The sequence below is a fragment of the Polypterus senegalus genome, chromosome 1, assembly GCF_016835505.1.
Source record: "Polypterus senegalus isolate Bchr_013 chromosome 1, ASM1683550v1, whole genome shotgun sequence".
Classification (NCBI taxonomy): domain Eukaryota; kingdom Metazoa; phylum Chordata; class Cladistia; order Polypteriformes; family Polypteridae; genus Polypterus; species Polypterus senegalus.
The window spans coordinates 125,701,921-125,724,699 of record NC_053154.1 but is presented as its reverse complement, the minus strand read 5'-3'; the positions used below and the strand labels follow the sequence as shown (position 1 = coordinate 125,724,699).

The 22,779-nt window shown below is 36.6% G+C and overlaps 1 protein-coding gene across 1 annotated transcript; it reads right to left on the bottom strand.

Annotated features, from left to right (window-relative positions):
• Window positions 1–1,007: 1,007 nt before the first annotated feature.
• Window positions 1,008–7,845, bottom strand: LOC120531811 (extracellular calcium-sensing receptor-like). Its single transcript, XM_039757612.1, has 6 exons — window positions 7,649–7,845; window positions 6,693–6,987; window positions 5,572–6,378; window positions 5,099–5,326; window positions 2,609–2,732; window positions 1,008–1,915 (listed from the first exon to the last, which is right to left on the bottom strand). Exons 1-6 carry the CDS (start codon window positions 7,843–7,845, stop codon window positions 1,008–1,010), a joined length of 2,559 nt encoding a protein of 852 aa, XP_039613546.1.
• Window positions 7,846–22,779: the final 14,934 nt, after the last annotated feature.

Below are 22,779 nucleotides of genomic sequence, written 5' to 3'. Positions count from 1 at the left end.
ACAAAGATCAAGATCTAAATGAAGATCTCTTTAGTTAATTTAAAGCACATCAATTTGTTTAGTTTGAATGTCTGTCTGTGTTTTGAGGTGTGACTGGAGTACTACAGTCTTCAGTAGTATAAGCCTGGAGGATTGCAATGCCTATGTTTTAGCTGTCTCTCTACTATGGAGGAATATTTCGGACAAAATGAAATAAATAAATAAATGCGTAAATAAATAAAAGTACTTTGAAATGTGAGCAGAAATAAATAAATGTGTCATGAAATGAGAGCCTTAATAAATAAATATGTCATGAAATGAGAGCATAAATAAATAAATGTGTCACGAAATATGTTTTTCGTTGCTTATTTATTTATTTCATTATGTCCGTAACATTCCTGCAAACCGTCATGAAATACGGCTTGAAATAAAACTGTCACTTTCACTCGTCAAAGTTGAGAGGGTGGGCTCTAACACGCCCTCTAGTTACTGATTGGTGAATCGATAGCACAAGAATTAATTAGAAAAATTAAGAATATTGCTAAGTGCTGCTGTCTCTGAGATCTATTGCCCAGGATTTAAATTCTAGACCTGGTCATAATTTTTGTGGAGTTTGCTTATTCTCATCATGTATCTGGGCTTTCCTCCAGGTATTCTGGTTTCTCCCACACCCACAGAGATGTGTAAGTTTGGTTAATTAATGATTTTAAAATGGTTTGTGTGTATGTGTGTCTAGTGATGGAGCGCCTTTTGCTCTTCACAACTCTAAATTTGTGTAAACAGCTTCATAAATATTAACTGATGAACTAATGGTAAACATTAGCAATACTTACTAATAGAATAGATTCTTCTTGTTTATAACATTTATTATGTATATTTCTTATATATTATGTTATGTTATTCATACATTCAAGAGGAAAGTGCAGCAACAAGTTTTGAAAAAGGTACATTTTAATCTTAAGTGAGATGGCCTAGGTTACAGTAATGGTGCATTTTCTGCCAGACATGGGGATTTACCATATTTCACACTAATTTGTCAATGCCTTACCCATTAAGTGTTTCTTTGTGTTTTCTTCTGGTTTTAAAAGAATTATATAGCATTTTGGAGCAAAAATACAGAGTAGCAAACCAAAGCTTGAAGTTAAAATAGCAAAGATTTCTACTGCCACAGTATACTTTCCTGGGGAACTGATGTATGCTGGGATAAAAGAGATCCAGACAGCACAAAACAAAAGCATACTAAAAGTGATGAATTTTGCTTCATTAAAGTTGTCAGGTAATTTCCGAGCCAAAAATGCCAAAGTAAAACACATGGCAGAGAGAAAGCCAATATATCCTAAAACTGCATAAAAGGCTGTAGGTGAGCCCAAATCACATTCAAAAATAATTTTCTCTTTGTATAACACAATATTTTTGTGTGGAAATGGTGGCGAAATTATCAGCCATAATGCACAGATCAACACCTGGATGAGGGTAAAGGCTAAAACACTTAACCGCTGTTGAGTTGGCCCAAACCATTTCATAATGTTATTTCCTGGAAGTGTTGCCCTGAAAGCCATTAGTACTACAATGGTTTTTGCCAGAATACAAGAAATACAAAGAACAAAAGTGATGCCAAAGGTTGTGTGACGAATGGTGCAGGACCATTCAGAGGGCTCACCAATGAAAGTGAGGGAGCAACTGAAGCACAGCATTAATGAAAGCAGAAGAAGAAAACTTAGTTCCGAGTTGTTAGCTTTAACAACAGGGGTTTCCTTGTAATAGAAAAAAATAGAGGCTACAAGTGCAGTGAGTGTGACACCAAATAGGGAGCATGTGACCAGAATTATACCCATGATTTCACCAAATGACAAAAATTCTATTACTTTTAATACACAATGATCTTTCTGTTCATTTGAATTGTAATCCAATGGACAGCTCATACAATCAATGGAATCTGTAGGAGAACAAAAAATGAAAAGAAAATACACATTATGGAATGAGCAAAACCCTCCAATACTAAAAGAAAAAGAAATATTCCTACTGGTTTTGAATATTTAAAGAGTGATTCATTAGGTAAGGATACTTGTGATCAGTTTATTTTTCACTATTTGAACCCACTGCTTTTCACCATATGTTTCTATTTTGTCATTTCTGAGGGAATGGGCAGATTAGCATTTTCAACATGCTTTCCCCATCAATCAAAATTGCTATTGCCAAACATGTCTAGAAACACAATATGACCAAAGGTAATGAGGAATCAGAGTTTGATTCAGGAAGGGACAGCCAGAAGGCGCACAAATTACAATGCCCAGTGCCAAGGAGATAGTGATATTAAGTAACTTTTTGAGATTTTTTAAGGCCTTGAAAGTAGAATGAGTACAGTTCATGTTCTTGCACAAGAGTCCTTTGGAGGACATGTTACAGGTTTATAACATTCTCTCTGTGTATAAATCATTCAACCAATACAAATCCTTTTGTTATTCAATTCAATGCAACTACTATTCATATTTGCTTACTTTTCTTAATGTATATACTTATAGTGAACATTATTTTTATTGTATATTTTGTTCATTTAAATTAAATAAATGATAACATCTAAACTGTTAAACCATTAGACAACTTCTAACTTTTACTTAACAAAACATACTTGTTGCGTTGCTAAATTCTCCTTCAGCACATGGAACACAGTCAAAACAGCAAATGGGTTTCCCCTTTTGAACAGCTTTTCGTGTGCCTGGCAGGCAGTCATCACTGCAGACTGATCTGGGAATCTTAAAAATTAATCACTTAGTGTTAGAAAACAAATGAAGCACTCACTAGTATGCAGTGTGTATTAGACAGTCTGAAATAGTTTCTAATGACTTTCTTACCAGCTGCCAAATTTACATTTAATGACCTCAATTACTTAATTATATTTTACTTCAGGGATTAACTAACTATAATACACAATTTAAAATGTGAGCTCAGTAGTTAATGAATGTACTGTATATTTATTGCAGTAGTATATAATGTGATTTTTCTCTCATAATCTCTTTGCAGTACAGTTTTGCTGTTGAAGTATGTTTCCTGCCTAGGTGCAGAAGCAGATATGATGCATTTTTGGGTCATTTAGGATAACTATAAAAGTGCACATAACAATAAATTACAAGAGAGTATCCATCCATTTTGCAACCCACTGAACCCGAACACAGGGTCATGGGGGCCTGCTGGAGCCAATCCCAGCCAACACAGGGCACAACGCCGGAATCAATCCTGGGCAGGGTGCCAACCCACCACAGGACACACACAAACACATCAAGCACACACTAGGGCCAATTTAGAATCGCCAATCCACTTAACCGGCAGTCTTTGGACTGTGGGAAGAAACCGGAGCGTCCGGAGGAAACCCACGCAGATACGGGGAGAACATGCAAACTCCATGCAGGGAGGACCCAGGAAGCAAACCTGGGTCTCCTAACTGCGAGGCAGCAGTGCTACCACTGCGCCACCATGCCGCCCTAAAAGAAAGTAGGATAATCTAATTTTTGCATGTGTCCTGTTGAATGTGTCCATTTAAAAATATATTTGACATATATAGTAAATCCTCTTCATACAAGATATAGAATTTTTTCATAGCTAACATGCAAAACATAAATGAAAAATGTAGAATTTTTTTTGTTATGCCAAAATGTTAATAAGAGGCAGTGCCGTTAATTTAACAAGTTAGGAAATGTAGACATGGAGTAACATTCAGGTTCATTCTGGGACTTGGAACATTTAACAGTTTCTTAGTTACTTAATCAAACAGCCAGTTATCACATTTTTGCAGTGGCATGCACAGCAAATACATGCTTTTAAATTGGACCTTCAAAGTAGCCCAAATAGACTTGTGGTGGCTCAATAACTTTCACAGACAGCAAATTCCAATTCAAGTGATGAAAAAATGAATCAATTGATGAGCGATTGTTAGTTGTTGGTGATGGAAGGTCTGTGGCCAACTGTTTTTCAGATTTCCTAAATAAAACAGCTTTGATAAAAGTATCAGTAGAGATTTAAAATTTCTGTTAAAAGTCTTAAGGTAAAATTGTTGGCTGCTTTGGACTGTGATGGAGAACAGGTCCGAAGTTTTACATTATACATATGTTATAGATAACATATTTTAAAAATATTGGATCATTACAATCTGAGCAGATAATGCAGCCAGGAGGTTTTTAGTGTCATGTAAATACTGAGTAGATATTTGTTCACTCTATGTTTATGGAGCAATGTTTAACATAATTTCTTTCCTACTACATAGATGACTTTTTTTTAAAAAACTTTTACAGTAAACTGACATCAAGAGACAGGAGAAGCAAGCTGGTATACCAGCAGTGCTGTTTGCACATGGCGAGTGTTTCTCCTGGTATTTGAAAAGCTTGCATTTCAGATCCATTTTGCCATTAGCAGCAGTTATTGGACAAATAAAACAAAAAAATATAAAAAATATACAAGATGGAGTGCCCTGTCTTTTGGTAAATTTGAAACAGTAATCACACAGAATGTTTCTCTGTTTTAAGATACATGAATTTTCTAATTCACCAATGCTTTTGAATATGATAGTTTAAAAATTTTTAAATTTAAACAGCACATTATATCTCTGTAAACAAAATATACTATCATTATGTCTCTTTAAGAGTGTAGAAATTAATAAAGAATTAAAAAAATTATACAGTGTATCTGAAAATTTCTCACGTTTAGAAGATGACCACGTTTCCATATTCTATATACCATATACAGTATTCTTTGATTGGTTTATTGTTAACTTATTAGTCAATCCATTAATTAAGTAACTGAATTTTTTTTAGACCTCATTTGCCGAGTGCTCTCTGGTTAGTGTAACTTCAGTACTGATAAGTGATCCTGATAATGATAAACGTTTTTTGATATAATCTACTCTATGTAATATTTAGACTTTTAACAGAGTTTTAGAAACTTTTCTTTATAAGGTACTGTTACTGCATACACTCAGAATTACACTACGGCATATATATGCTAATAAGGCTATTGATTCATATTTTACTTTTATTTATGGTTTTCATCTCCACCGCAAAACAAAAACAGAGTTTGATAAGTGAACAGTCATGCAGCACTTGTAAATAAGAGTACTAAACATTCTTACCCATGTCCTGTTTCCTGCCCACACAATGCCAATATTATTCATTATAAACTGGTGCCCATCAGGTAAAGATGCATCATAAATACCAATTTTAACAAATTTTACGGTCCCCAGATTATTCATTTGCCAGTTCACTAATTCATATTTTGCTGCTGGATCACCATTTCTATCAAAATAAATATTTTCTCCATAGATGGTTGTGAAATTAACATTTTTTAAGTGCTGAACCACCTAAAACCAAATACAAGCAATGTAAGATATACCTTTTACATGTGAAAAAACGTCTTTTATATTTATCTATAACAATGAAGATAATTAGGATATAAATATAAGGGCATAGATATATAGTATATATTATATTTACACACACTCACTCACAGATGAGCGGATGCCTATGCTGGTAGCACCAGTTGTAAGCCAGAAAACAGTGCAGGACACATCTTTTAGAGTTTAGTGCAAAAATCTAAATGTCATACCTGCCATGGCTCTACTGGTAATTCATTTTCACAGGTTTTGTTGCCTACGGCTACTTGCTCCTGTTTGCATTTCAAAAGACTATGCAATGAATATGCTACAGCATATGCAGCCTTATAAACATTATTAGGAATTCTTAGTTCTGTGACATCAGTATACTCATTTTTCATTTCTCTTAAATTTTCCAAACCCGTACATTTTGATGCATTGGTATTTGAATTCATTGAGCAGCTGAAAATAGTTTCCCAAAACTCATTCATCAAAGCATTGCCAGGAGTGTCAGATGGATGTACATTTAGCATATAGTCTTTTAATCCAGGTATTAAAGAGTCTGTAATGGCAAACCCAATTGCACCACCAAGAATTTGATTGACCTCTTCAGTTGAAAAGATTCTTGCTGAAATCCACCCTTCACTTCCAATCCATTGTAAACCTGTAACATTCTGCAAAATCAGTTCTTTCAATAGTATGTCCATATCCAATAAAGAGAGAAAAGCTACAATCACTTTAGAAGAAGATTGTTTTATAACATGTGCAGTTTTTATAATTTTTTCTCTTGGGTAACTAATATACACAGTCTCTGTATATTCAATACATATCCCTTCCTGCTGAACAGCTTGTATAAAGGTAGCCATTCCTAGGTTACCATAATCATTGTCACTTCTTACTGTCCCAATCCAAGTCCACCCAAAGTGCTTCACAAGCTGGGCTAGGGCTCGGCTTTGGTAATAGTCACTTGGTATTGTCCTGAAGAAAGTTGGATACTCCTGTTTGTTACTAAGACAAGCACAGGTCGCAACATAGCTTATCTACAGACATGAAAACATGTTGGAAAATATTAAGATGTTATGTTATTTTCTTTCTGTGCTTTTACCTTTCAATTAAAAACATTTGCAATTAGAATGTCCCAGTAAGAACAAATGCACATACTTTTATTGTGAATATTTACAGTGTGTACAGCAGTACACTTCTTAAAATATTTATTTAAGGCATTCTAACAATATATACAAAATAAATTGTTATATATGTTCCATTTATTTTAAAAAATGAAAAAATTACAGTAGATAAAGAGGTGATTTAGTCTGTAAATGGATATCAATGCGTTACTTTTTCATTTTCTTACCAGTGGTATGTGAAAGGACCGAATTACTCTGGCAACTCCAATGGTGTGTGAAGAACCTGACATCCCTATGATAGCGTGAACATTTGAGGATTTCTTGCAAGAATTGTCAGAGAACATGTCTTCATCAGGAGCGTTCATTAAAGCCATTGCAGCTCTTATACCCAGATGAATTGAAGTACAAGCATCATATATTCTGTAGCCAACAGAAACTCCTGGTAGTATATCTGAACTGTTGTTAATTTCTTCTATGGCAAAGATCATAGCTTTAGCAAGCTGGAATTCCCTAAAATTTAAACTTACCAAAAAACAAAAAAAAACATTCTTTATACGCTGTCAACAAAATGTAATACTATGTGTTATATGTGAAACATCTTAATCACTAAAGTCAAAGCACTTCAAGAAATATCATTATTAAATATTCTCAATGAAAACTTCAGAATTGAAGGCACAGTAAAACAACCATATTTATCATAGCTGGCACAAAAATACCACAAAGTTAAGTTTAGTTCAAGTCAACTTTTGCAACAAATGATTTTAGTTAAATGCATTTTTCACATTATACTGTGTGCAGTACATATCAATAATTAATTTTCACTGAAACATAATGGTTTTTTAAACCACTAGTAGAAAATCTTAATATTAAATATCATATTTTACATGATCAATTTTTTATAGGTACAGAAAGAAATCATCATTAATTTTCTATTAAAAATAAAAAGAATGAAAATAAATTGAATCAAAAATGTTATAAGGCAATGCTGTCATTTATGCATAGTACTATATACATGCTATGTCAGCAAAAATGTAAATTTTTGTGCATAATCATTTACATTTTTTTTTTTTTGCTGCAATAAACCCAGTATGTATTTTTTTTTACTTTTATAAATTTGACACTTATTAATTCTCTTTTGTAAATCTGCAACACCCTGTAATTACTTTTTAATCTGCCTTCTTACCCTTTACACTTAGGTAGTACAGGAACATCTTTAAATGCATTCTTGGTGTTTTCAAGACCATGAAAAACAAATATCCCTCCGATTATAATGTCTCCTTCCTTTGTGAAAACAGGCATTGCTGGGCTTGCTAGCAGACGGCAGGTAGGCTCCTCTGCCCTTATTAAAATAGCAAATAACATCAATGCAATTTGTAGCATTTCAGGTTTATTTTGTATAGTACATACTGTGTAAAGCTGTTTTCTGCTGCTGGTTATATAAACTGATGTGGATGACGTGGCTTAAAAAAAAACAATGTCAATTGGCACTCTGTACAAGTGCATTAATTCTCCAAGGTAAAATTTCACCATTGTGATCTGCTTCACATTAAGGAACTGGGGAGTGCAGTCAAGTGTCTCTCTGCTTCTGAAGTAAGAAGCAAGAAATTATTTTTAGAAGCTAGAAATCTTTCTGACATTGTATAAACACATTTAAATAATACATTTTTATTAATATTAACAGCCTATTTAGTAACATTTTTTAAACCCTAATTTTAATGTAATCACACGGCAATCTACATATAAGTATGTTAAATTGTATGCTCTCATTTTCTAACCTATTAATTCACTTTAAGGTCTGAGTCCAGAGTCCAGTTTGACTAGTTTACTTTCACGTCTTTGAATATTTTACCAAAATTCTATATTTCAGATGTTTTCCACAAATATATATTAGACTATGGAGTCTGCACTTAAGATATGTTGTTCAATATTTAGTTATTTTAATGAAGAGACCAAAGGATTTATAATAAAAGTCAAAAACATCCTTAGCTCTACCTTCATCGTAGAATCTTTCAACTTGGTTTTGTCAAATTTCACTTGCTTGCATGGGATGTTACTTCCTTTTAATAAATTCAACAAAATGAAAGAAAAAATCTTTAGAGTTCAGTCATTCAATAACAAGTCCATGAAGATTTACCATCACTCAAAATTTCAGTGTACACAATATTTTTTCTTATTCTCAAGTTAATGCTGTTTTGAACCCAAGGCTATATGAATTAGTATCAGTCTGCGTGACATTATTTCGTATGACTGGAGATATTTTTTGAAGTGCTCAGTATTAATATGTTGCATACAACAAGGCAACTTCAGATTAACAAGAAGTCAGTCATTATCCAACCCGCTATATCCTAACACAGGTTCACGGGGGTCTGCTGGAGCCAATCCCAGCCAACACAGGGCACAAGGCAGGAAACAAACCACGGGCAGAGTGCCAGCACACCGCAGGGCACACACACCCACACATTAGGGACAATTTAGGATCTGCAATACGCCTAACCTGTATATCTTTGGACTGTGGGAGGAAACTGGAGCACCCGGAGGAAACCAATGCAGACACGAGGAGAGCATGCAAACTCCATGCAGGGAGGACCCAGGAAGCGAACGCAGATCTCCTTACAGCGATGCAGCAGTGCTACCACTGTGCCACCATGCTGCCCATTAATAAGAAGTAAAAAAAAATTTTTTTTCTTTTTGCCTGACACTGCCTTTTTAATTTGCATCAATAAAAGCTGATATTAGCTTGTCAGACAATTGCAAACAAATACAACTCACAATTTAGTCTACAATGAAAATTGTGAGTTGGCATTTATACATAAATGACAGGTTAAGTGCTAAATGTTCTTAACTCAAATATATAGTCACTAAAAAGTTAACTGTTTTAACCCTAAAGATTGAAGTTTTCAAAAAAAAGTAAATAAGCACATGATGTTCAGCAGCTGATTTTTTTTTTATACACTTACATATTACAGTAAATCTTTTCCTTACCTAAGTAATTTAAAATACCCCAGGTACTTTCTCACCTAACAGGTCTAAATGCTAAAATTGTATTTTTACAGGAAACCCACTTACTAAGTAAGGATCAGTTCCGGCTGCAAAAAGACTGGACTGGCCAAATGTTCCATTCTAGTTTTACAAAGAAAACTAGAGGGGTGGGAATTCTCATACATAGAACAGTACCATTTGTAGCATCAGATGTAGTATTGGATCCTGAAGGGAGATATGTGATGGTCATGGGAGACTTATCTAACTGTAAAATGATTTTGATAAATGTTTATGCACCTAATGTTGATGATAAGGAATTTATACAAAATTTATTTGCATCCATTCCCAATCTGAACACTCATAAACTTATAATGGCTGGGGACTTTAATTGTGTTCTAAATCCACTTTTAGATAAGACTTCCTCCACAGGGGGAACGGCAACTAACACCGCAAAGATAATTACAAAGTTTATAACTGATCACAACTTATCAGATCCCTGGAGGTTTTTAAACCCAAATTCAAGAACATATTCTTTCTACTCACCAGTACATCATTGCTACTCAAGGATTGATTACTTCTTTATAGATAATAACTTCTTGCCTAAGATTAAATCTTGTAAATACGATGCTATTGTTATTTCAGACCATGCTCCGATGATCTTGGAGCTGAAATTACTAAGCCCCATACACTCACCCCAAGAGATGGCGTCTCAATCCGCTTCTATTAGCTGACGAGAATTGTACTGAATTTATATCCAAACAAATTGAATTCTTTCTAGAGACAAATACATCCCCTGAGATCTCTGCAGGAATACTCTGGGAAACTCTTAAGGCCTTCTTAAGAGGACAGATTATCTCATATCTTTCCCACAGAAATAAATCCGAAGCGAAGAAAGTAGCAGAGATAAAAAGCGAAATTACTAAAATAGATGAAGAACATGCCAGACTACCAAGCGAGACTCTACATAAGAGGAGGCAGGCTCTACATTCAGAATTAAACCTCTTGACAACTAAAGAAACCGAACAACTAATTTACAAATCCAGACATCATTATTATGAACATGGAGAGAAAGCTAATAAGCTTTTAGCGCAACAAATTCACAAGCAAGATGTACGCAACGCAATCTCGTAATTACTAACACGAACGGAGATAAAATCATCGAACACAAAAATATAATGTACACTTTTAGAGACTACTATAAATCCCTATATACTACTGAGTTTAAAGAAGACAATATACAATCTAATGCATTTCTGGATAAATTACAGATACCACAAATTGACGCTATTAGTGTGGAGGAGCTCGATAAACCTCTGTCATTATCAGAATTACTGGATGCTATAAAGTCACTCCAAGGTGGAAAAGCAGCAGGCCCTGACGGCTACCCTGCAGAGTTTTACAAGAAATTCTCCGCTCAGCTAGCTCCCTCCTATTAGCAACATTTACAGAAGCCAGAGATAACCAATCTCTTCCACAAACTTTTGCCAAGCACTAATCACTGTCTTTCCAAAACAAAATAAGGACTTATTACAATGTGCATCATACAGACCAATTTCACTTCTGAATAACGACGTTAAAATACTCTCTAAAATCATAGCTAGAAGGATGGAGAAAGTGCTCCCTCAGTAATATCACAAGACCAAACTGGATTTATTAGGGGCCGACACTTATCTTCAAATCTTCGACCCTGTTTAATGTAATATACTCACCAACTAAATCAAACACCCCAGAAATATTATTATCATTGGATGCAGAAAAGCATTCGACATGATTGAATGGAAATACCTTTTACTATTTTGGAGAAGTTTGGGTTTGGCCCAACATTTGTGCATGGATTAAATTACTGTATACTAACCCAGAAGCTTCAGTTTGCATCAATAACATTTGCTCAGACTACTTTAAACTAGAACGTGGCACAAGACAAGGATGCCCTTTGTCACCACTGCTGTTTGCAATTGCCATTGAACCACTGGCAATACATTGTCGAAATACTGATCAGATAAAGGGGATTAGCAGAGAAGGACTGGAACAGAAAATCTCATTATATGCAGATGACATGGTACTGTATATATCGGACCCAGAAAATTCTGTGCCTGCAGTCTTAGCAGCACTCACAGAATTTCAAAAGCTCTCTGGTCTCAGAATTAATCTGAATAAAAGTGTACTCTTTCCGGTGAATTCGCAAGCATATAATATTAGATTAGACACCCTTCCTTTTATCATTGCAGAACAGTTTAAATACCTCGGGGTAAACATCACAAGTAAACATAAAGCTCTTTATCAACAAAATTTCGTCGTCTGCATGGAAAAAATTAAACAAGACTTGCATAGATGGTCAACCCTTCATCTCACACTAGCTGGAAGAATTAACACTGTTAAGATGAATATTCTTCCTAAGCTCCTTTTTATTTCAAAACATACCAATATACATTAATAAATCGTTCTTTAAGCAATTAGATTCAACAATAACCTCATTTATTTGGAATTCTAAACATCCACGCATCAAAAGAGCGACCCTACAAAGACAAAAGGCAGAAGGCGGCATGGCTCTACCTAACTTCCAGTTTTATTACTGGGCGCAAATATACAGTCGATAAGAACCTGGACACAAATAGAAGAACATACACAGGCATGGACCGCAATAGAAGTAAAATCCTGCAGTACTTCTTTGTATTCCTTGCTTTGTGCTCCAATAAACACACGCTATCGGCAATACACTAATAACCCAATTGTGCTCCACTCACTTAGAATCTGGAACCAATGTAGAAAGCATTTTAAGACGGAGAAGCTTCTTTCTGTGGCACCCTGCAAAAGAACCACCTCTTTCAACCCTCACAAACATATGCAGTTTTAATATCTGGAAAAATTTGGAATTAACTTGCTTAGAGATCTTTATATAGACAACGTCTTTGCATCCTATGAACAATTACATTCCAAATTTAACATTCCAGCTACAAATTTCTTTCACTATCTTCAAATCAGGAACTTTGTTAAACAGAACCTTCCAGATTTTCCTCATCTTGCACCCTCATCCACGCTGGAAAAATTATTGCTCAATTTCAAGGAGTTAGACTCCATCTCTACAATATATAAAATCCTTTTACAATCCCTTCCTTTCAAAGATCCAAGAGGACACTGGGAAAATGACCTCTCAATTAATATATCAGAAAAGGAGTGGAAAGTAGCAATGCAGAGAATTCACTCAAGCTCCATATGCAAAGCATACAATTATACAACTCAAAATTATATATCGAGCACATCTGTCTCGACTAAAACTCTCCAAAATGTTTCCAGGGCATGATCCAACCTGCGAACGTTGCAACCAAGCCCCAGCCTCACTAGGTCACATGTTCTGGGCCTGCTCCAAATTAACATTATTCTGGACAAAAATTTTTAATTACCTCTCAGACAGTCTTGGACTCACAATCCCTCCTAACCCATTAACAGCTGTGTTTGGGGTTCTTCCAGAGGGTCTTAAAGTGGAGAAAGACAAACAAATTGTGATTGCATTCACTACACTGTTGGCACGCAGACTTATTCTGATAAACTGGAAGAACCCAAACTCTCCTCTTTTAAGTCAGTGGGAAACTGATGTGTTATATTATTTAAAATTGGAAAAAATCAAATACTCAGTTAGAGGATCTGTGCAGACTTTTTTCAAAACATGGCAGGATCTAATCAGTAATATTTTGAAATGATTTTACAAAGCACAGAGAATTTGTTGATTTAGGTATTTTTAAAAGCCTTAAATTTTACACCGTTTGGCTTGCTCTCTCTCTCAAGGGTGGGGATCGATCTGTTCTTAGCATAATTCTTTTTTTTTTTTGTAAAAACTTGATTGCTATGTATTGATTGTAATAAAATTAATAAATATAAAAAAAAAAAAAAAAATACCCCAGGCAGCCTAGGGCACAAAGTGGGAACAAACCATGGCCATCACAGTCCAAACACAAACACAAACCCACACATCAAACACGTCAATTTAGTGTCACTAATTCACCTAATCTGCATGTCTTTGGACAGTGGGAGGAAACCCACACAGACAATGGGAGAACATGCAAGCTTCACACAAGGAGGACCCAGTGTGCGAACCCTTGTCTTCTTACAGCGAGACAGCAGTGCTACCACTCTGCCAACATGCTGCCCCTCTGTATTAAAATCAGTCAGTCAGTCATTTTCTAAACTGCTTAGTCCTGAAAAGAGTCACTGAGGTGCTGAAGCCTATCCCAGGTAGCATAGGGGGCAAGGCAGGAACAAAACCTGGACAGGGTGCAAGTCCATCACAGGGTGAACACACACAAATATCCCAACCTCACATTAGGGCCAATTTAGTGTTGCTAGTCCACCTAACCTGCATGTCTTTGGACTGTGGGAGGAAACCCATGCAGACACAGGGAAAACATACAAAATCCACACAGGGAGAACTCAGGTCACAAGTTTCAGTCTTCTTACAACCACTATGCCACTGTGCCACCCCTGTATTAAAGTGTCTGCATTCATTTGTTTAATCTTTGTAAATTATACACATTAAAACATAATGAGCACACACAATAAAGGACCATGACTCCTCTTGTGTAAATGCTCTACATGGGTGCATTGTTTTCAATTTTCCTCCATTACATAAAAAAATCATGTTACTTTACATCTTTATTAGCTCAGGTGGCACCATTTGTGCTACCTTATTTCTATGTATCTGCTTTCAAAACCATTTGCAGAACTTTTGTAGTGGAAAAAATACTTTACTCTGTTTCCCAAGAAGTTATTCATGAAGACCAGATGAAAATGCAGCACAATTGTAATGCTCATAAAATACATATAAAGTTTGCTTCAATTGTTCAATTGTCAGACTTGCGCTTGACTTTGGTTGTCCAAAAACTGTGCTCAGTGCTGCCACTCATTGTGCTGTAATTTGTAATCTTCTACAAGAAGAGGAAGCAATGCATTGATCCAGTGCTGAATTACTGCCCCCACCTTTACTTTAGGATTAACCTCTTCAGTGTTTTGTTTACCTGAGGAAAAACGAGCCAAAGACAACTAGAAAAAAATATTATTACATGTAAGAGGAAAAAAAAAGTAAACACCAAAATGTCTTCATATATGCAGAAAAGATATATCCAGTGTACACAGCTGAACTGATGCAGATATAGCACATGTTCTTTGTGTGATGTTTTGAAACAGTGCACAGCCCAATGTTGTAACCGGGACAGTAGAAGCATGTTTATTTGTGTTTTTTCTTATAGTTTTTTCTCTTGCTTGCACATTAAAGAGTAAAATATCAGTGCGTGAATGACATGATTGATGCGGCCTTGGTGTTATTGTAGACTACCACAGTGCAAGGGTTAGTGACTTCCACATTTCCCTTGACATGAACATTGACAGTTGCTGCATTGAGAGCAGTGCTTATGGGCTAATGTCTTGGTTCTTCTTGCATTCGATCGCCATTATTTTGCCATTTTATCACACAGCTACTGTCATACCACGCTGAAGCTTCATGTGACCAATCATATCATGGTGGTTTGCTTGTATGGTTCGATTTCATGCAATAGATTCATTTTCTGTGTTAATGTCTGATTACTAATTCATATTGTCATCACTATTGCTTCAATCAAGCAAAGGTTCAGTTTCAGTTCATCCAGAAAATGCCTTTGCAGCTTTTCATTTGTTATTGTGTTTTTAGGTGGAGGCTCTACGCCACTAATAAATATTGACGAGTTACCTTAGAGTAACAAAATGCCTGGAAATATTCATGATTTGTTGCAGAATAATGTTACTTCATTCCCCTCCAGACTGCAGCAGAATATTGTCATGAGCACTATTTGGGCTTAAAAATGTAAAGCAGTTCATTTCATGTCATTCCAAGTGTGATTCATGGTTAACCATAATTGCATAGATTTCTGAGCCCAAGTCACACTTAGGGCTAACATCAAGGAGGTTAAGCTTGGAAGGGCGGACCATTCCTGCCTTGCCACACCAAGGTACTGTTTCAGATAAGGTGAAATATTTAAATGAAAAAAAGCCAGAAATTATATAGACCAGGGTTGATAATTTTAAGAACTCCAGGCATAGTAGACTGTTCAAGGAAATTAAGCAGAAAATTGTCAGCGAATGACAATGTTTCAGTGACTAGTACAATTTCTTAGTCTGAGAGCAAGCTGGGATTAAAAAAATCAAGAGAGCAGAATGAGTAAAGATGTCAAAAAGGACAGTAAACAAAAATTGTAGTCAGAAGAACAAAGGTAAATATTGACCTTTTTATTTGCTCCTAATTAACAGTAAAGAAAAGTCAAGAGAATAAATCATGAATCCAATGATAGGATTTCAGGATACTATGCCACCATCTTAAAATATGAATTGTGTGATGATGGCACAGTGTTTTCTGATTCTGCTGTGGCTTTGGGCCTGGTAGACTTACTCCTATAAGAATTTCCTCCTGTTTCCAAGCTCCTTTTGATGGTATAGGAAATTGTACTTACTTACATCTTGACTTTCTTTGCAATTACTATAAAGAAAAAAGTTGCACTTTTAAGGATTGTAAAGGTCAGTCTGTCTTGCATTTTTAATTGCCCATTTCTCACCATTATTATAGCAATATACAGTGCAAAATAGTCCAAATAATGCTTCAGAGGGTGTAGCAATATAGTTTGTTCCAATATTGCTTTTGTACAGACAGATGGTTTGTAAGTAATCAACAAAAGAATGGGACACCTGTAGGAATTGTTTACATCAACTTATTTAACTTCCATTGCTGCAGAGAAGTTGTAAGTTGTTAACCCATTATTTGTTCCATGTTTCAGTTTTTAGTAACCTAAACTTGAACTTGTTAAATTTAAACAAAAATTGGAAAATGGGAGTTGCTCTAAAACTATTGACTGGTAGTGTATAAAAATGTTACATTTTCTTAAAGTGATTTTGCGAGTGTTTTTCCCATTAGATGCTTTCTAGTGTTTTGGTCTGGTTTGAATATTATTACATAACATTTTGGAACAAATATGCAAAAGAGTAATCCAAAACTAGAAGCCAATATTGCAAATATTTCAACTGCTACTGTGTATTTGCCAGGTGAACTAATACAAGCTGGGATAAAAGTGATCCAGACTGAGCAGAATATCAGCATGCTAAAAGTAATAAGCTGAGCTTCATTGAAGTTGTCTGGAAGTTTACGAGCAAGAAAAGCAAGGATGAAGCACACAGCAGAAAGAAATCCAATGTAGCCGAGCACGACACAAAATGCTACCATGGACCCTACCTCACACTCTAAAATAATTTTTTCTTTGTATGACTTAACATTTTTATGAGGCAATGGAGGTGACAACAATAACCAAAGCATGCAAATTAAAGTTACAGAGTCACAAGGCAGGAACAAACCCTGGACAGGACACCAGTCCATCGCAGGTGAAGGAATGTTTCAAATAAATTTACAACCACTTTGGGCATCCGGTAAAAAATGACTTAAGATATCCAAAATATTTAGTAGATCTTTTTCAGGTGTGTTCTTTAATGTAGTCTCACTAGTACTGTTGTAAAATGGAGTCTCACACATGGTGAAATGGGTGTGTCATGCCTCCAAATGACCCATAAAACAGGTCAGCACCTTTATTTGTCTACTTGAAAGAGACTCACTGAAAATCAGGTAGCCCGCCAACTATAACCTGCAGGCTTCAACCTAAGCAAGCCCAACAATGGAAATCCGGCTTTTAAAAATAGGCACTAAAGTACCAAACTGAACAAAAATAATTTACAAGGGACAAACTGTGAAATTTCTGCCTTGTGAAGACTATCATAGAACATAATCTTTATAAAATAAGATTTAATAACAAAAATAAAAAAACTGGAAAAGGGGGGAAAATAAGACATAATGTTCAAAACAACAAAAAATGGGTTGTCTAAAAGGACCACAAATTCTAAAATAACCCAAATTTACAATTCAATAAGCAGTCAAGCATATTCAGAAATCAGGAAAACATGAAATAACAATACTAATTTTCTAAGCTCCAATGTAAACTCGGTGCACTACTATTGGATTCTCTTTCTTGTTATTGTATAAAGCCAGAAGGAAGACCCAACAACATTGACGTCAGTGGATCCTTCTCTTGGGGTTTCACCCAGAAAGTACACGGAATGACTGCACGACTGCATCGATGTTGCTGATAGAATCAATTTTTAAGTTTATCTTACTCTGCCTTTATCAGTGGAAGCCAAGTTAAATGTTTCATTGAGATTCTGAAGAATGCAGTGGCAGGTTTTGGGAGGTGACTAGCAGGAAAACTAGCTAAGGGGAGGAGGGAGAAGGAGATCGATGACCTGGTGGCAATGTGAAAACTGTTCTGCAAGTTTTGGCGGTAACCAGGGGAGCCTAAAATGGGATGAGTTAAGAGGAAGGCTGGCAAATCTAAGGAGAGCTGCGCACATTCAGTGATCAAGGAAAAGGAAGGATTAAGAGAGAGCATGTTTTTTCAGGATCCCATTCAGATATATGTATGGGCTCCACAAGGAGAAAGCTACTGGAACACTTGAAGTCACCGAAGAAGCAGCTGCAAAATATGATCCGTGGTAAATTCAGTGACCCTGCAAGGAAAAATCCATTGGAGCCACCAGGATACTTGCCCAAGCCTGCAGAGCCATCAACTCTGCTTGACATGTTTTTCCCCAAACTTAGTAATTTAGCAAGATCATCTGTTACATGGACAAATAGAACTCCGTACAAGCTGTACAAAACTACTCCTGAAATCTATCACCCTCAAGTACAGGCAAAAGAATGTAAGGCTAGTGATGAAGCTGAGACACTCTTCTGATACGGCAATGAAGAATATGAATGCCTGAGTAGGAAGCTGCAGAGGAGACAGGGCAATGTCCAGGCTTCAGCACCAGGAGGTAATGAACAGGGCAGGCAGGCTTTGGATGGGGGTAATCCTACATTTAGTCTATGATCAAAGGCCAGAAAGAAGGCCAGAGGTGACCAAGGTAGAGCAGGAGGATTAAAGTGTGAAAGCAGTAACACAAGTTCAACATGGGATCAAATTGTGAGCTAAGCAGTAAACTGAGCAATACTTATGGAAGCTTCCACAGGCTTGACTCAGTTTTCTTATCAGAGCTACCTTCTTAACACTGCAAAGCCCCCAGAATATCCAGCAGTGATTTTGCATAGAGCAAGTCCTTGATCTATGTAAGACCAGAAATGCCACCATCTAGCATATACTGTCTGGCTGTAAAATCTCACTGGCACAAAGTTGTTTCAGATAGCAGCATATCCAGGTGCTCAAGAAGCTGGCAAATGTGGTGAAGAAAGGACATCTTGAAGGCAGTCATGAGATCCCAGTAGCAAACCAGCAAATCTATTTTCAGAGGGAGCGAGAGTCCATGGATAGCTGCAGCAGAAAGCCAGCAACAACAACTTACCCATTGGAGACCTGCAGCACCATACTGCAGCTAGACATGATGCTGTGGGCTACAACTATAAAATATGTGCTTCTTGTTGATCTCACAGTGCCATGGTTATAAGGGATAGAGGAGGCAAATAAGAGGAAGAGAGTGGAATACTTAGACCTGGTCACAGAGTGCAGGAAAGCCATATGGTGTGTGAAGCTCTGCCTGGTTGAGGTGGAAACCAAAGGATCTGTGGGCCTATCAATGACATACCTGTTCAAGGACTTGTATTTACAGTGAAGCAGCCTGCAGAACACAACCAGGGAATTGTTGGGAAAAGCAGAAAAGAAAAGTTTTTGTTTGTGGCTGAGGAGAAGTGACAAAGATTGGGAATTGAATAACTAATGAGGAAAGCTGTAGGTGCCATCAGGAAGACATCTTTTTTCACTGCCCCACTATCAGGATATGTTCTGGGATATAAGGGGCATAAGATCAGGGAATGGAGGTCCCAACTGGTTACACTGCAGCTAACCAAGCAGACATGGGTGGAGATGCAGCAGGAAAACATCTTCCTGTGTATGTATGATCATTACAAAAGATAAGGTTTACTATATACAGACATTATTCTTTGTTCCACTGTAACAGTTTAATCAAGCATTAATTTAATTTTCCCTTCTGTATTTCCAAAAGTGGTTCGTAATCTGTGTTTCCAAATTTAAAAACTATCATGATCACCACATCCTCTTAATAGCACATACAGTAAGTCTTATTTGGTTAAATAATATGCTGTTGTATAAGCTATAATAATGTGATGGTCTGGAGCAAATTTCAATCACTAAATCTCTAGAATCTCTAAACTTTTTTTCTTACTAACCAGATTCATGGTGACTCTGATATGTTCTCTTCCTTGAGTGGAAGATGTTGATCTTTTAAGCCTGAATATCATTTTTTGGCATTTAATACCATACCCCCATCTAATCTACTTTGGCTGTCTTGCATAGCAGACAACACTGAGGCCCTATTCTTGGTAATGCCTGCATAGGCTGACTCTCTCCTTTATTCATTTTTGTATCTTATATTTATTATAAGATGCACAGTGGGACCTGGGTGGGCTTTTGTTCACAAATCCCCAGAAAATATATTTTCTGAACTGGAGATTTTTTCCCCTTCCCCACCTACCATCTAACCCATACTATAATTGTTTATTTTGGTCTTTTTTTTTTGTTTTGACTTGTTACCATTTGTAAAGCACCTTGTATTGAAAGGTACTATATAAATAAATGTTATGGCGGTTGTTTAGACCTTTGTGGTATAGCTGGTCCACAGCTCGTTTAGTAAAGGCCATTTTTAAATAAATAATCACTGCTCTCGCGGCGGCTTAGCGAGGGGGCATTGGGCCATAGCAAGCTACGGGGCGATCTGCGGTGTGGGCGTTTCTCACCGAGTGCACAGGTGAGGGACTGCCCACATCCGTGATTATTCCCGGGGCTAATATGCTACAGCTGCTATGGCCCCTCGCATTATAAGAAGCACGAGTCGGTTTAGAGAAAAGAGAGCAAAAAGTAAAGAGAAAGAGAAGGAAACAGAGGTGGACAACAGGAAGCAGTAAGGAGAGAGAGAGAGAGAGAGAGAGAGAGAGACCAAATCGGTGCTGCAGGAAGCGAGCGAGTGAGTGAACGCTAGCAGGCAGCTGAAGGCAGCCCAGGTGTTTGGCCAACACCTGGGAGAAGTTGTGGTCGCTCCCGCAGTGTTTGTTTTGAAGGGCGGGAGTGACCGGGAAGGTGCAGTACTCTCCGCGGAAGGTAGCAGGTGTCAGGACTTGGGACGTGGTGTTCCCTGTGTGAGAGCCTTGGTCACAGTGGAATTCCCAAGTCACTGTCAGGGGGAGCCAACCGGAGCCAAGGATCAGAAAGGCGACTGACAGTAGCAGCAGGAGTAGGCAGAAGGTCAGCTGCATTGAGAGCGTCACACCTGTTGCAGGGCCCGTATGGGAGAAGCAGGTGAGACGCTAACGATAACAGGGAAGAAGCACCGGGTTTGTTATTTGTTTTTAAAGACTGCTTCCTAAGAAACATTTTAACCTCTGGTTTTAAGGATTGTTTTTCTATCTATTGATTTTAACCTCCACATTTTCCTTTAATGGATTATTTATTTAATGAAGAATTAGAAAGCACTGTACTTTATTTAATTGAGCACTTTGACTGTTTTTGTTGACTGTTTTAATAAAAGCACTGTTGCACTTTTTTACCATCCCCTTTGCTTAATTGTTGCCTTCACTGACTATCTCACTCGGTAACCTTATCGACGGTGTTGGGTTCAAGGGCTCCCAAACAGCGATGGGAGCGTGGAGCCAGAACCCGCATCGTCACAACCTTTGATATGAAAATCGTCATCATCATTTTGAGGTGCTACTGTTATTACTTCCTCTTATATTGACATCTTACATAGAGCTACTTTTATAAAAAATCTATTGTTCTGACAATTTCTCTAAATAATAAGAATACAGAATAATCATTCTTAATCAACATCAGTTTATTTAGCATGCTGTCCTTTTCCTAATTAAAAAGCTATAGGGATGCCAGTTTACATGCCTGGCTACTTCCTATGTTTAACTTATAGCTTTCCACCATATTTTAATGAAGTTCCATTATGGTTAATTCTTACATCCCTATGTGATTAAAACATCAATTATATATTTCCTTGTTCTTGTGACAATTATTCTGATTGTCCCTTTCATTCATCTTATTCATCATTCTCTGCAAATAGAGCACTTACAGTATATATCATAATATCAGATTTAATTTGAGTGCTGTAATGATGGACTGGGAACAAGGTGAATCATTTTAAGCAGTGCTATATGTAATATATAATTCTGACAAAATTAAACATTATTTTCATGTTTTATTTATTTCATATTTAGCTATTTGAAATGTATGGCAGTTATTAAAATAAGAGTGATCACAAACACGGAGCAATGGTTATAAAAGGGGACACATAGGTATCCAGGCTGTTTAAAGCATAAACAGGGATCACTTCACTGACATGTGAGCAAGCCATGGTACAACTGTGAGATGCGCAGCACTTGCTGGCTACAACGTAACAATAATTTCCGGAACGTGCTGTTACGTTGTCATTCATTTTACCCACTGTCTTTCTTTCATTCATATGTTAGGAAGGCACGTACCTTTTATCTTCGGCAATCACATTCTCTAACCAGGCCTCAGGAGCTAATCAGCGTAACACTGTCCACCACCCCTTTCGTTATTCCGGCACATTGTTGACATCCGTGAGTAACAACAACTTACTAAACTGGAAGGTGGTCTAAGCATGCGTGGAATTCACGGACAAACAAAGATCAAGATCTAAATGAAGATCTCTTTAGTTAATTTAAAGCACATCAATTTGTTTAGTTTGAATGTCTGTCTGTGTTTTGAGGTGTGACTGGATTACTACAGTCTTCAGTAGTATAAGCCTGGAGGATTGCAATGCCTATGTTTTAGCTGTCTCTCTACTGCCATCTAGTGCTTCTTCTTCTAATTCATTCGCGGACAAGCAAAGGTCAAGATCCAAATGAAGATTATATATAGAGATATTATATCATTCAAGTGGTATTATTCTGCCATTGTTACTATGTGTCAGCTGCTTTTACAAGTTAAACATTCATTAAACTAAATCCATTTATATTTTTTAAAAGTCGTCTGCTCTGTATACAACAAGCAAAACATATTTTTCAAATGCATATTCTCAATAAACTCTACTATATAGTAGTGACCTATGCAGATTCAGCTCCTATCCTGTGCCTAAAGCTGCCAAAAACTCCTTACCCCAGCAGCCTAAATGGAATGAGCAAGATGAGAAAATGAATGGTTAGACAGATGAATGTATGGATTCTCTAATAGTTTTGTTTTTCAAACTCATGGTGAATAGTCTGCTCTAATTATTTTTATCCTCTTCAATCTTGAATAGAGAAGG

Excerpts from the sequence above, each read along its gene's own strand:
- LOC120531811 (XM_039757612.1), bottom strand. The coding sequence starts at position 7,845 with ATGCTACAAATTGCATTGATGTTATTTGCTATTTTAATAAGGGCAGAG. Across the intron at positions 5,327-5,571 it reads TACCAGTAGAGCCATGGCAG|GTGGTTCAGCACTTAAAAAA; the intron begins GTATGACATTTA and ends ATTTGGTTTTAG. Across the intron at positions 1,916-2,608 it reads AGAATTTAGCAACGCAACAA|ATTCCATTGATTGTATGAGC; the intron begins GTATGTTTTGTT and ends GTTCTCCTACAG.